General features: G+C 34.3%; 1 protein-coding gene across 2 annotated transcripts; it reads left to right on the forward strand.

The window, feature by feature from the left end:
* Positions 1–1,800: 1,800 nt before the first annotated feature.
* Positions 1,801–15,222, forward strand: LOC123898841 (serine/threonine-protein phosphatase 6 regulatory subunit 3). 2 transcript variants are annotated; one of them, XM_045949863.1, is made up of 19 exons: positions 1,801–2,072; positions 4,405–4,508; positions 5,447–5,533; positions 5,623–5,698; positions 5,781–5,855; positions 6,329–6,382; positions 7,653–7,712; positions 8,363–8,479; positions 8,976–9,070; positions 9,179–9,381; positions 10,083–10,180; positions 10,366–10,469; positions 10,546–10,711; positions 10,850–10,972; positions 11,184–11,266; positions 11,792–11,936; positions 12,899–12,928; positions 14,060–14,130; positions 14,269–15,222. In XM_045949863.1, the coding sequence occupies exons 1-19, from the start codon at positions 2,034–2,036 to the stop codon at positions 14,855–14,857; spliced, it is 2,319 nt and encodes a 772-aa protein (XP_045805819.1). In that variant the 5' UTR covers positions 1,801–2,033; the 3' UTR covers positions 14,858–15,222. The 2 variants fall into 2 exon arrangements, with proteins under 2 accessions (XP_045805819.1, XP_045805820.1); XM_045949864.1 differs by lacking the exons at positions 1,801–2,072; positions 4,405–4,508; positions 5,447–5,533; positions 5,623–5,698 and having other exon boundaries at positions 6,333–6,382.
* Positions 15,223–16,186: the final 964 nt, after the last annotated feature.

Consider the following 16,186-nt stretch of genomic DNA (forward strand, 5'->3'; position numbering starts at 1 on the left):
ACAAGAACAACACCAAGAAGAACAACAACATCAAGAACAAAGCATTACCCAAAATTCAAGATTTGAAAAACGCATTACCCAAAATCCATAAATAGTTTGTAAAACCACAGTTGAAAAACTCATATCTCCTTCAAATTTCATCAACAAAATTGTTTGTAAAATCCAAAAATACAAAATCACATAAATGAGAACATGGTTCTTCTTCTTCTTCTGCCTTGATTTTTGAATCCTTCGACAAACCCAGATGTGTTCTTCGCAAATAATGAAACGAATGGGTGTTAAGAGATCTGAGTTTTTCAATTTTGGGGTTTGAATTTTGATTTTTGGTAAGAAGAGGAAAAGTTACGTTTGCAGGTTTATGGGAAAGGTAGAATTTAGAAGAGGAATAATTTGGAATCTGGATTTAATTTCTTTTTCTTTTAAAAAAAATAATTATGTGGCATTATTTAACTATGTGGCATAAAATTTTTAATAAAAAATAATGAAAAACCACGTAGGCATGCCACATCATCGATTTTGCCCAGTCATTGTACATGTTGTCGACTAGGGGGTAAATGAGGGAATCTTAATATTGCAGGGGGGTAAGCCTAAAAATTTTTTTTGCAGGGGGGTAACGCAAAAATGACCTATTTTGCAGGGGGGTAAAACCCTATTTACCCATTTAAAAAAGATAAAAACTAACTTATTTTAAATTTAAAAGATAATTATCCTACTAATAACAAACTTAAGGGGTCAAAATATCTTTTTTTTGTTTCTTCTTAAAAAAAAATATATCTTTTTGTTTCAAAATCAAAATTTCAGTTTATTTTTTTTTACATTTTTTTTAAAATTCTTTAAGGGGCCGGCCCAAAAGCCCGTGGGCCGGCCCATGAAAAAGTCTAGTCCGATAAGGCATGACCCGATAAGGCCCGACCCGTGAAAATATATAGGCCTAATGGGCCGGCCCGGTAGCCCGACCCATTTTGACAGCCCTAATTATATTAATAAAAAATTGCGCATATCTTGTTTTACCAAGTTTTTTTTGGTCACATTTATAATAAAAAGTTAATAATAAATTAAGTATTTTTTTTGGTTGACAAACATTAAATATCTATACATGGTACAAAAAGGAAAAACTACTCCACTGAAACTATTACATTGAATATCTATTTTGACTGAATAAAATTTAAATTGGTATAATAATAATGCTTAAAATATCTATACATGGTAAAAAAAGAAAAAAACTATTACATTGAATATATATTTTGACTGAAAAAACTATTACATTGAAATTTTTTTTGGCTAGAAATTTCAGAATTATCGGAGTTCGAACCTAGACTCCGTGCATATACAATGCAACTTAAAATAAATTTAAATTGGTTTAATTAGTCTATTGGTCCCTTAAAGACATTTTAGGTTTCACAATGGTCCCTTAAAGAAAAAAAGGCTCAGATTGGTCCCTTAAAGAAAAAAAGGCCCGGATTGGTCCCTTAAAGACATATATGTTTGTCATATTGGTCCTTTCCGTTAAATTTTAACTCCAAATATAACAAAAAATTCCAATGGTTAAAATTTTAAAAATTAATAAGGTTTTTGGTAGACCACTTACACTTAATGGCATCAACAATCCAGTCAATTAAAACTAACGTTTTTTTGTAAAAAATTGACATAAAGGACTAATTGAGAAACGAATGTGTCTTTAAGGGACCAATCCGGACCTTTTTTTCTTTAAGGGACCATTGTGAAACTTAAAATGTCTTTAAGGGACCAAAAGACTAATTAAGCCATTTAAATTTAAAGAAAATATATATACGACGAAATAATCATGGTTGTAAAGTTCTTGTACACTTGTAAACAATCTTTTTCTCTCCCGCGATTGAAGCTTCTCTTCTTCTCTCTCTCGATTGGATCTCCCTGACTCTCATCCTTCCCGATTCTAGGGTTTCCCATCCAATTCCACGAATTCCTTCGATTCGCTTCGTTTCTAGGGTTTCTCCGCCACCAGATCCATCTTCAATTTCTTCCATCCGAACCTTTCATTCACATAATTCATCATGTTTTGGCGAATGGCTGGATTGTCCACCGCATCTCCGGTGAGTTCTACAATTTCAATTTTATATCAATTCGATCTTATCTTTGGTATGTTTAAGCTGTACGGATACTGAATTTCGTGTTTTATTGGTGGTTTCTGTTGATTTTCGAGAAAACGTTGGAAATGAAGTGTTATTTGTATTTGATTTGCTTCCAAGTTACCATAACGTCTATTTTTTCGCTCAATTATTTTATTTTTGATTAGGATTTCTTTTAATTGGTGCTTGTATTTACTTGTTTGATTATACAGTGATAAGTTTTGATATTATGGATAGTTTGTAGTTACTGTTTGATAAATTCTATGAGAATTGATATCTGCGTTTTGAGATTTTTGGAAATCTAGGTGTAGTATTATTGGACTAATGGAAGTATGAGATTGTTGTTAATTGATTTTTGATTTTGAATTATTTGAATAGCTCTAGTTGAGATAAGTAATTAATGGTGGATAAGAATTGTACCTAGATGATGAACGGAACAGTGTGGAGGGTTTAAGATGCGTTTTGTAGTTACTGTTTGATAAATTCTATGATAATTGATATCTGCGGTTGAGATTTTTGGAAATCGAGGTGTAGTATTATTGGACTAGTGGAAGTATGAGATTGTTGTTAGTTGATTTTTTATTTTGAATTATTTGAATAGCTCTAGTTGAGATAAGTAATTAATGGTTGATAAGGACGGAACATGGATGGCGGGTTTAAGATGCGTAGATGATGAACGGAACAGTGTGGAGGGTTTAAGATGCGTTTTGTTGTTGGGTACTAATGAGTGTGTAATTTAATTTGGATATATGGTGTTCATGGTTTTTGCTGGTATTTAATTTGGATATAAATGAAGATATTTTGGTGGTGAATATCTTATTCTTAGAAGCTTTTCCTTGCCTTAATCAGGACAGTGGGTCTCAATCTGGCCTGTCCCTTTTGAGCATTTTCTTATGATGCATTTTGAAGGTTTTGCCAGCACAAGTATGGCTGAGGTTTTATGAAATTCCTTGCAATTTTATGGACCCAATACCCCGTACTTTTTGGCAGATAGAATTGCTTTTACCCCTTACTTATGATGCATTTTGAAGGTTTTGCCAGCACAACTATGGCTTAGGTTTTATGAAATTCCTTGCAATTTTATGGACCCAATACCCCTTACTTTTTGGCAGATAGAATTGCTTTTTGCTTCAGTTTGATGTTATGCTTTTTGTTACTTTAGAGGTTTTTTCATTTATCGATATGCAAAAGATATTTGGAGGGCATTCTTTTAAGTCATATTGGAGACATTTATGTAATACCTAACCAGGGAACGGGGTTTCTTATCCTCTGCTAGATGTGCTGTAATACCTAACCTCAATTTCTAAGGAGGCATTTATGTCAGGCACTCGAATTAACATGTACCACTACCATATGCATCTCTAACATTTTATTTGATATTGCAGATATCATTTATATTGTTTTGTTTGTAATAGATGTGTTAGTTTTGACTGCTTTGTACTATCTTAATTTTTCCCCTTCCCTTATATTAGTAAATTACATGCAAGAAAATTGTTCTATTGTAAAACTGAATTTACTAGAAAAAAGAGGGAAAACACTCTATTAAGAGGATATGAGTTCCTCTGAAATAGAAAAAGAGAAGTATATTTGAGAACCAGAAAAATGTAAAAAGAATTCACCAACTTGTCACTTCGGGTGGTTAAGTAGTTGCTGGAAACCATCTTTCCATGTTCGCGAATGGAGTTTGGTTGTTATTAGAGTAATTTACTTATTTACTTATATGCTAGTGTTGTCAAATAGCGGCGCTATAGCATAGCGGATTTTGGTGAATTCACACTGAAAATCGCGGCACTATACTCATTTCAGTATTAGGGCAATAGTCGTCACCATTCTAGTTTCGGCTAGCGGATGTAGCGGCAATAACGGAGAAAATACAACTTTAGAGTCTTCATATGTGCCACACATGGCCTATTTTTAAAATAGAGAACCTGAAGGATCAGTGAGTATTACTCCTATATTCACCGTAACGTGAAACATAGCTTTTACTTTTATATTCACTATGAAACATAAGCTATGCACTGCTTCCATTCCCTTTTTTATTTGTGCGCAATAGATTTTTCTGTTTCAACGAATCGCACGTAGAGATAGTGATAAGACACATAGAGTTAATGGTATTTCATAACTAATCGATTGAGCAGATAGCTTTTCTTGTATAGATGACTTGTTTCAACTGCTACACGGTTTCCGCTATTTGCCCACAACACACTATATTTATTGTTGTTTTAACTTTTAATATGAAATTTAGATACCTCTTGGTGTGTTGATTTTACTGTAATTCGGTGTATTTATCCTGCAGGTGGAGACCATTATGGATAGGGATAATTTCACTTTGGAGGAACTACTCGATGAGGATGAAATAATTCAAGAATGCAAGGCTCTTAATAGCCGCCTTATAAATTTGTAATGATCTTCTTTTCCACCATCAGATTTATTTCTTATTAGAGATTGCTGTTCTGATACTGTGTTGAAGAAATTATCCCTGTGAATTATAATATTATTCATTATTCACCAGATCAGTTTATTAACTGACTTGAGGATAAATGCTTTTGAATTCATACTACTGTTCTGGAATTAGGGGCGAGACCTAAAAATGATATAATTGAGATACTTGCTTAAATCACTAAAGTGATCCCTTACATTCTAACAAATTGGACTTTTGCCTCTACATCCTAATTGATTAAATCAGGAAACAAATTATAGGTTTGAGTTTCCATTTTGTTGACTTGTGAGTCTCATAACTTGGATGTTAGAGATTAAATAAGTTTTGCTTATCTGATTCTGATTCAAGGACTTGAAAAATTGTCATCTGGGTTAACGCTAAATTTCTCGTGATTGATGAAGAAATTACCACAATGTTTAAACAGAGTAAAAACATGTATAAAAAACTTATTTAGCTTGCTTTTTATAACAGTCCTATTTCCTACTGTAATTCTCGTAATTGCATTTCAGTCTTCTTTTGTTATTACAAAGGGTGAAGTTTGATCTGTGCTGTTGACCCCACCTAATGGGAATATTCTTTTGTTGTTTTATTGTTAAGGAATGGTTGCTTTTTTGGTGTAGCTCCGAGTAAAAATGTATTTCTTAAAAGTTATAAATAAAATTCTTTCATTTCCTTACTAAAATATCTGTTGATTCTTAGGTGGACAGTTACTCCTGCCCTGTAGGAGATTATTGTTGGAAAGTTGTAATTTTCATGCAATAATAAAGTCTGGAATATAATTTTTCTAACGCATGATTTTTAGTTATATAGCTCTTTTCGCTAATTTCCCTTATTGGCTGACTGCACCAGTATTGTTTTTTATATGGAACTTATTGCGGTTTTATATTATCTATTGCAGTTTGTCTGGAAAAGCACAGGTTGAGCAATTGGTGCGATACATTATTGAAGAGGCTCCCGAGGATGCTGAAAAGAAGCGGACCTTTAAGTAGGTTGCTCAAATTGGTGATGGATTTAAATTCCTATTTTGCTGCACATTTGTTGTCATGCATCTTAGTTGCTTATTGTTTTTAACAGGTTTCCTTTTATTGCTTGTGAGATATTTACCTGTGAAGTTGATAACATACTCAAAACTCTGGTAGAGGATGAGGAAGTAAGTGACAAAAACTTCTTTTCTTAACCCTTTTTACCTGACATTGATCTTTGAAAGAACTGACTGCATTACTTCTTTGCAGTTGATGAATCTGCTATTCTCCTTTTTGGAGCCAAATAACTCCCATTGTAACCTACTAGCTGGATATTTTAGCAAGGTACAGATTTAAAAAAAAATTAAGTTCACTGCATATTTGGTTATGGTTTAGAATTCATTTTGGTGTGGACAGAGTTGATGTTGCCTATGGTGTTAATAGTGCGCTATAGTGTAGCGGCGCTCCTCCCCACTACGCTAGTGGGCCGCAAATAGTGGGTGAATAGCAGTGTGATAGCAGTTTCGTAGGTTGGTTGGGGGGAAAATTACTGAAAAACCTAGTTTTGGAAAATATTTCATTAAGTTGGTTGGGGGTATTTTGGTCCTCTTCGCACCCTTTGGGTGCCCTAATTTCTCAGAATCACGTGATAAACCCATCAACTCCAGAGTTACTACTCATGCTTGCTGATTCAAAGATTATTTGAAATGAAAACTAATCCTGCATGAGTTGGCCATTGGCCAATACTTTTTTTTTTTGATTTAGTTGTATTATAAATGATCCTCGCCCTTGTGTTTATTAAGTTTTTATGCTGCTAGGTAGTTGTATGCCTGATGCTACGCAAGACAGTTCCTTTCATGCATTATGTTCAAGTAAGTTCAGAACATCCTAACTTTTTCATTCAGAAGCATATTTTGTTACGGCGAGATGCAGTTATCACATTGAATTGTAGTGTGCAAAATTATCACTGCAGAATAAAATGCATATTTGTTTGATTGTGATGATGTAACCGATAACTCCCTCTGTTTCTTGCTTCACTCTGCAAGTGTTGTGGGATTATGGTAGGTCAAATTATTTGAACTATTATGGAAACTTTTGATGTAGTTCCATTTGTTTATGGTGGATGTTTAGTGTTAATGGCATTATTGCATCGATTGACAAGATATCATATAGAATATGATTGTGACCTTGACTATGCTAGTTATTGGCATATGGTGGTTTGTGTAAAGAGGACTCAATATCCCTCCAGAAGAATGATAATGATAATGAATCAGCACATTTCAGTAGTTTATTCTACACTGTGATGTATATAATATCTATACTGTAATGCCTTCTCTTTATGGGTTTATTAATTATTAATAGTAAAGCCGTCTGAATTGGATCTTGCTATATGAAAAGCTGTCTGAAAAAGTTTTATTATTGGTAGGCATCCCTCACATTACAATTTGATTTTACGGGATTGAGTCAGGTCCAATCCAAATCTAAGATGGTATTAGAATCTAAATCTATTGTAGATCCGCCGGGCCACCTCTTTTATTTGGCCACACTCCAGTCTTAGGCATGAGGGGTGTGTGTTGAGTTTCACATTGGGTATGATATGACCTAAAAGACTGTGTATCAATCACTTTACATGCCGATTTTCAAAATAAAATAAATCACTTTACATGCCGGTTTGTTGTGCTTGAGTTAGACTCAATCCAAATTCCACGTTTTTTCCCTCTTATGTTCTTTCAAAACAAGCTTAGTCTATAGGATGAACTAAGCCAAATTACTTGTCTGTTTCTCTTATTCTCTATTGGATCTACATTTATAACAATTTGATGATGTTAAGCTTGCGAATAAGATTTTCTTTGCTCTTACCTTTGCTTTTAAAAATAGCTCAACTACTAAATCATAGTTTGATATATGTGTTGTGTGAATCAAAAAAATACCCTACAGATTTGCCCAGATCTGTGGCATCTAAAATAACACGTCTGAAGAAAAGGTATGATAAGTGTGGATATTTAAAGAAGTTGCTAGATGAAAACAACTTCAATACTATTTCATAGTAATCTATATTTTGATAGTGGACTGATTAGTTGTTTTTTTTAGTGTCAAGCTTTCATTGAGTTGCAATTAAAAATTTGCTAAATTTTTATTCAGGCTCACCAGGAAATTGTGAAGAAACTAGTTGAGTTGATTGGGATTACATCTATCATGGAGGTTTGATTTTGGCAACATTTATTCTTTGTTTTGCTGTATATTATCTTTTTACTTGTATTTATTGTCAAATAAAAAATGTCCAAATGTTTACACGATGAACTATTTATAGATCCAACAATCCAAACATTATTAAGCTAATCCTGTTCTAAGTTGGAAGAAGATAATCCATAATAGAATAAAAATCCTATATAATAAGCATCCATAAACGATCTCAAATGAAATGTTCTGGATGAACATGTACCATAATATAATCACCCACCCACACATTTAAAGATTGAGAAGCACAATGCACATTAAAGCTAGCTTATAATCGTAGAGAGCTTACATTAGAGGTCAGTTGGTAATTAGAGATGGGAGCAAAAGACTTTAAAGTCTGAGGTTTTAAGAGAAATGGGTAATGGAACAAGAGGAATAGGCCGGCGAGGAGAAATAACTTGCTTCTTTTATCTGTAGAATGTCATTATATATATAAATTTAACTAAGCAGGCACATATGGCCAACAAATCATGCAATAAAAAATGATTTATCCCAATTGAAAACCTAATTATTATGAAATGAAAACCCTTATTAAATAAGAAAACTAGATATCTACATCTATGTGAGTGCCTGCGTGCTGATTCTAATGGTGATTTTTCTCTTCCACAAACCAGGTTTTGATTCGCTTGATTGGCGCGGATGAGCATATCTATGTAAATCACGTGGATGCAATGAAGTGGATTGAAAACACTGATGTGCTTGAGATGATTGTAGACAAGTTCAGTTCTTCAGTAAGTATCATAATTTTGTAAATTGTCTACAAGATTTGGGTGTTAATATTTTTATATTAAGTTCACTTGTACCGCAAATAAGTAGATTAAGTATGTGAATATGCGTTGATGCTAGATAATTTTTGAGGAGTGTTAGTAACACACTCTCTAACACAATTTTCTTGTCCTTGCCGTTCTTGTCTGGGTTATAGGATTGAATAACTGAATTCCACTGTGGAGCGTATTCACTTGTGCTGAAGTTTTGTTTTTTTTCTACTAGTGGATATCTATCTTATCATTGTGTTACTTGTACTATCACTTTTCTATAATAAAACTTATCCTTTAAACCCACAAAGACAAATGTAGTATACAGATTGTAGTTGGTTTTGATAGTTTCCTAGGAAGCATGAACGAATAAATGGTGTAAGGATACTGTGTATAACCAGATTCTCACTATTGAGAAGGCCGGAACATACATTCTCACTGACTATACATTCCTTTTGCGTGGTTTGCATAGGATTCTCCAGAAGTGCATACTAATACAGCAGAAACACTCTGTGCCATTACCCGATTTGCTCCAGCAGGGCTTTCTGCCAAAATTTCGAGCCCCAGGTAATTATTTTTCCTTGTTACCAAAACAATCCTACATCAGTTTCTCACGACTTTAAGTTGATGCATTTATTTCTCCGAGTGATAACTGATATCATATTCTATTTGCAGCTTTATAGGAAGATTATTCTCTCATGCTCTAGAAGACTCTCGGCCAAAATCTGTTCTTGTTAACTCATTATCTATATGCATATCTTTGCTAGACCCTAGGAGAATTTCTTTTGGAGCTTATCATTCCTATAACCGTCAAATGACTAATGGATCCACTGTAACTGCAAATCCTGAGACTATTGAAGGCATGCTAGAAAGCCTAGGTAAGACTCCCCCATCAACCATGAAGTTCAAATGACCTGTTATTTTTAGGTCTCAAATTAGATAAAAACTCTTACCATCTGGTTAGTATTACTATGTATGAGCTCTATATAGCATCTAAGTATCCCAGATGCATAATACGATGTGTACGACACAATATGGATACACGAGTATGAAACATTTCTATAAAATCAAGATACCACACAACCTAGATACATTAAGACATACCCACACACTTATGGGCACACTCATGTAGGTTTATTAACATAAATATGTTGAATACAACATTTTGTGAAGGTACCACACAGGTCTAGATATGTTAACCAAAGGTTTCTTCCTCATCTAAAACTATTTTTCTTCATACCCACCAACAGGAGAAGAACCAACAAAGTTGTGATAATGAGCGAGAGAGGTGATAATCTTCTCATGGAAAATAAAATCACGACGATACATAATATGTCCTCTTGGGTTGAAGATGCTTAGACGATCTATACAAATATAATACGCCCTCTTGTCTTGGGTTGAAGACAACTCTAATATGTGCACAATTGCTGATTATAGAGCCATATCTGAGCAGCTTGAATTATGTAATGGGGGGTGGATAGTTTATCAATGAACACAATGCTATTTAACTTGCATCTTCATATGCATCTTTATATTGGTTTAATCTCTTTTAGTAATTATAAAGATGTTTATTCTGCAGGTGATCTACTCAAGCTCTTAGATGTTTCTTCCGCCGAAAATCTCTTGCCAACTACTTATGGCAAGTTACAACCACCTCTTGGAAAACATCGTTTGAAGGTTAACAAATTTATTGGACTTATTGCATTTGACTATTTAATTATGTTGGCAATCAATGGTTTAGTTTTGAATATTTTCTGCCATAACATAACACTTCTATAATTTATATATTTATTATTCATGATTTTATAAGTGTGTTATATTGCAGCACTTCCGTTCTGTTAACTTAACATTTGCTATTTCAGATTGTAGAGTTTATATCAGTCTTATTAACTGTTGGTAGCGAAGCTGCGGAGAAGAAATTGATTGATTATGAAGCAGTACAAAGAATTATAAACTTATTCTTCGAGTACGTTCAAAAATTCTGTTATCTTGTGCTGAAGTCATTTGATCTCATGCCTTGATACACTGTTTGAATGTCGTAGGTATCCATACAATAACTTTCTGCATCACCATGTGGAAACCATTATAATATCATGCTTGGAGAGCAAGAGTTCTTCTCTTCAGGAACATATTCTCCGTGATTGTGATTTTGTTGGGAAAATTATTCAAGCAGAAAAGCATTTGACATTGGAAGCTGGTACAAACAAGGTCAAGATCTCTTCCACCCTCTCCCGAAACATAAAATTGTATTAGCTTTAATGAATGAATGACTCAACCTCTTCAATACTTTTTTTGATGATAAGTATTTTTATTTTAAATTTATTTTTTCAAAATATTTTCATGCAGCCAACGTCTCCAGCTGAGGGTAAATCACCACCCAGGATAGGAAGCATAGGCCACTTGACCCGTATATCTAACAAACTTATCCAGTTAGGGAATACCAACAGTGGGATTCAGGAGCATCTGCAGGTTTGTTACTATTCTGTGTGAGGATTTTCAAGTGTTTAAACTCAAATTGCCATACTGTTTGGTACTTGGTATATGTTGATCAACTATGTTCTCCTCCCATATCCCAATATGTTATTGCCATCTGTCTAGATATTTTTTTTTTACAGAAAATGAATGTTACAAGTTAACTGTGTTGCCATGAAGCTCATTTTCAAACTTTCCAAATCTACAGGGAATTAGTGAATGGGCAGACTGGTACATGAATGTTCTATCAAACCGGAATGCTGTGGAAAATGTCTCTCAATGGGCGTGTGGGTATGTCGTATTTCTTGACCTACATGTTTTTCTATTCCATGGTTGATCACTTGATCTCCATTTGCACTATCTGAATGACCTTAAAAATTAAATATAGCCATTCCTTCTGGTGCATCATGCATTTAAAACATCCTGGTGAGCATATTTGGAAATCTTACTCTGTAGTGAAAATCTATCCTCATTTCTTAAGCAAAAAATAATAGCAATTGATAAAATCTTCAAAGTATACCTTGATTTTCTCCAATTGACACGTGTTTTCTATTAGAGACATAGACTATTGCTCACATAACCAAGATAAATTGAGCTCCAAAATATCTAATAGTGGTTTTACAGAGGGATGCATGAACTTTCAAGAAAAAATTGTATGTGCCTGTTTTATTAAGACCGTCTGGGTTTTTATACTTTGGGGCAGCTTCACTGTGAGTCTTTAATGGGCATCTTCTCTGTATTGGTCGTCGTAACTCTGTTATTTGTTGTGTGCTTTAAAAGATTTTTATGACGATTTTAAAATTATTGATCTTATAGGAGACCGACAGCATTGCATGACAGAAATAGGGATAGTGACGAGGATGATTACCAGGACCGGGACTATGACGTTGCGGCCTTGGCAAATAACTTAAGTCAGGCCTTCCGTTATGGCATTTATAATAATGATGACGACATGGAAGAGGTACAATCATTTTTGTGAGCAGCTGTGTCTGCAGCTGTATGGCTTTTTATAATGTCATTTTTTTTATGGATCTGAATGGAAAAACTGAAACATTTGAAATTCTCATCAGATTTATTGGAGGATTAATTTTCCAATATCTGTTGATGTGTCCCAGTAGTAACTTCCTGTAAAGGCTTCCAATAGTTTTTCTTCATAATAACCAAAAAAACCTCTGAATTAAAGAAGGTATAAGAAAGTACTCCCTCGATCCCAAAATGAGTGAACTTATTGACCATTTCACAAATATTAAGAGAAGTGTATAAATGAAAGGGAGAATAATATTTTTACTGAAGTAACCTTGATAAGCATTGGTGTATTTATAATTACCATAAATGCAAAATGTTGAATTAAGAGTGATGTAAGTAGTATTAATTGAGAGTGAATTAAGAGGGTAGAATTGGAAAAAAGTAATTAATATTGTTTTAAAAATTGAAAAGGTTGGTTATTTTGGGACAAGTTTTTTGCAAAAAGTCATTCATTTTGGGATGGAGGGAGTAATATCTTTGTACCATGAATAGTTTTTCCAGTGTTTGGGAGTGTGTTAGGCTTTAAGGTGCTTGTATAGGAATGATGTTATTTATCTACCATTGACAACCAGTTCTCAAACTCTATTACATCAGCTGCTACTTTTTATGTCAAATTTCTGGTGCAAATTTTGTCCAACAACAAATGGCCAATTTGATCTTCTATGCGTATGTAGCTTTGGAGTTTGGTTACCCAGTGGTTGAGTGTCACTTTACTCATTTTTCATAACCGTTTAATTCATTACTTATTATTGAAAGATAAGTTCTTGCTGGTGACCAAAGTTTTGATTGTGTTGATTCTTTGATTATTTCCGTTTTTATTTTTGGTTGGTTTGGTAGTATTGCTCATCATGATTTTGTGTCATTAGCTCTTGATTTCTGATTTATATTCTTGTGTAGGTTCACGGATCTCTTGAACGAGACGACGAGGTATACTTTAATTTTCCCATCAAATGGTAATTTTTTTTTTTTTTTGTATTAACCCTCTGGTTCCCAGGGGAAGGGGCCCCTGGTAATCCAGAGTTTGGCCGGAGTTAAGTAAAGTCTTGCCAAGAATTGTTCCCACGAGGAATCAAATTCGGGTTCTACTGAACAATTCGTCCTAGGGGGGGGGGGGGGGGGGGGGGGGGGGGGGGGGGCTCATTAACCACTTTAGACCAATGTCTTGGTTCCATCAAATGGTAATTTGGAATGTTGGAATTGATGTGAATGAACACATGATTGAATCTGCAGAGGAAATTTTGTGTCATTAGTATAACTAGGTATGTTCACCTCACTAGTACATTGGACGTACATAGCTTGCCATCAATATTATCATCCAGTTTTTAAATCTTTTGACATCCCAGGACCTTCCCTTCTTTCACAAGCTTATAAAATTCTAGTAGCTTCTTGAATTATTGTGAAGCTTTTGATAAAGCAATATTTTTCTCTAGTATATAAGGGGAATTTAAGCTTTTTCCTCTATGTTGAACTCATGGTTGAATACCTTATCTAGAAATAATTTCATTTTAGTTTGCAGTCATACATCAATGATTGTAACAGCCTGAACCTAATGGGAAGAAGGAAAATGTGGAGTCCCAATTGAACCAGTCATTATGGAAGTGTAAAAAATCATGAAAGTTATACAATAATAATGATGGTTTTTATCGGGTGTCCATGAGCATAGGTGACATAGAATAATGGAGTACAAATGGAATGAGAGAACTGAGGACTTTTTTGGGTTTATTTTCTCAATCATTGATGCTAATAAAATAAAAATATATTTTAAATTTTAAGTTGATACTAATTTGAAGTAAATTATAATATTCGAGTAATATCTTTTAATTTAAATTCAAATAATTAGTCCTAGCCACTAGCTGTCATTTATCAGCTAGTTTATTAGTGAACGTTAGTTTATCTACTACTTTTGTGAACCAAGACTGCAACGCAGCACACGCTTACGCATGATATTTTTTTTTTGTTTGAGGTGATTTCTCATGTTTATCTCATTCATATAAGATCTTTGGCTAAGATTTGATTCATTGGTAATTGTAAAACATCTAATATAATTTATATTGGCAGGATGTCTATTTTGACGATGAATCTGCAGAAGTTGTTATATCTTCTTTGCGGTTGGGAGAAGAACCTGAAAGGTAAATGTTTTGTGCCTTTGTCGATAATTCATGTTTCTGTTAAGTTTACTTCAAATTGAGCTGGCATGCCTGGCATCTGATATTAAGTGTTTTACATTCTTTCAACGTATACCTTATTTGTTGCCTTGTAAAAAGCAGTGGGTCTCTCTTCACAAATTCCAACTGGTTTGCTTTTGAGGAGGATAGAGATAGAGTTGCCAATGAACGGTCAACCGGCTCTCTTGCTTCTCCGTCAGCTAATGCCGAGGAGGGTGTTAAAAATGGCAGCGGAGATTATAATGTGCCTGCCGGTGAAGATGAGGACTTGGCTGATACTGCAACGTCTTCTCCAGAAGAAGAAGCAGAACCAGAGCCAAAATTAGAACCTGTTGGAACTGATAAACCCGTCGAGTGGGTTGAATGGAGAGAGTCTTTAGATGCTAGCAACCCTTCTGAGGTTCTTCCCAATGGAGAACTTGAGTCAGAATCGGGGAACAGTGATCTTGATGCAGCCGAATCATCTCCACCATCCGATGTTACATTAACGAAGGATGGACAGACGGATGCTGCACTATTAGCAACTGTTGATGAGAACCTCAGCATTGAATCCTCTGATCCAATTCAAACAGAAAGTGAAAATCCAAGTTCTCCTGCAACCATTCCTGTGGATGGAGCATTGGCTGAAGTTGGCGACAGTAACAAGGACACAACAGATGACAAGGAAGGAATTGAACAATTGAGTAGCTAATGTAAATTCCTCTGAATTTGGCTTGGAAGACTATGCAACATTAACCAGGTGGGAAGATAAAACTTGGAATCTGGCTGGGCAAAGAGAGTATTTAGTGCCTCTCTGCACGGTGCACGCTGTTTTATTTTTTTTTATAGGAATATTGATTTTTTATTCCCACCTACATCTGAAGCTAGAAATTCAATGTCTGATGATGTTTTAGCTTATGCTGTTTAGGTGCTACTGAATTCTTCACCTGTTCATATCAATATTTAGCTCGCCCATTTAGGTGGTACTCAATTTTTCCCTTTTTAATGTTATTGTTCATATAAATTATAATACAGCTTTGAAGTTTTTGACAAGCAAAAGATTCTTTGTCCGACTTATATTATTGGAGCTCTTAAATAAACCTTTTATGGTTTTTTATGTTGCTAAAAATTATGAAGGAATTATTACTAAATGACGACGAGGTGGCATATTCTGTAATTCATATTTTAGATGTTGTAACTAGAAATGACAATGAGTTTGGACTTGCTGTGTTTTTGCATGTTAGGGTAAACATTTGCATTATGTGAATGGGCATGAGCTCGACCATTAATACGCAAAAGAGACTATTAATACGCAAAAGAGAGTGGTGCATATAGCTTGATACACAGTCATGCCACCCTTATATATGAGTTTTACAAGGTTGCAGGTAAATTGTTTTGAATGAAATTTGAGTTTTATTTTCTCCACTCGTTTTGTTAGTTGTTACATAATCTTAATCTGCCTCAAAATTTGAAGTCCACTATCGAGAGTTTCATTTCTTCATCCTTTATTTGTTTGATCTTGAATGGAGAAATTAAATTCTTTCTCTAATTCTCGTGGCCTCAGACAAGGGGGTTCAATTTCTCCTTATCTTTCTGTTCTTGCTATATAGAGGCTTATCATAAAATCCAAGATTTGGTTGCAACTGCCACTTGGAAAGCTTTCAAATTTGGCAGAGGCTAAAGGACCTCTTTCACATATCAATTTTGCTGATGAACTTGTTCTTTTTGCTGAAGGTAGCTCTAACCAAGCTATCCTTATTTATGAGGTGTTGGACAATTTCTGTTATAATTTCAGTAAGAAAATCAACCTTCATAAGATTTTTTTCTTTCTAAAAAATACAAAATTTGACCTCACTGTCAGTTTATTTGGAATTCTGGATATAGAGGAAAGTCAGGAAACCAATGACCTTGCACATTATTCATTTAGTTTTTTTTTTTTTTTTTTTGAGCTCATAATAATATATATAAATAAGAAAAAAATATTTACAAGAGAGGGGGGGGGGGGGGGCTACACCTTACCCCAGATGAAATAAAGAAACTA

The sequence above is a fragment of the Trifolium pratense genome, linkage group LG7, assembly GCF_020283565.1.
Source record: "Trifolium pratense cultivar HEN17-A07 linkage group LG7, ARS_RC_1.1, whole genome shotgun sequence".
Classification (NCBI taxonomy): Eukaryota; Viridiplantae; Streptophyta; class Magnoliopsida; order Fabales; family Fabaceae; genus Trifolium; species Trifolium pratense.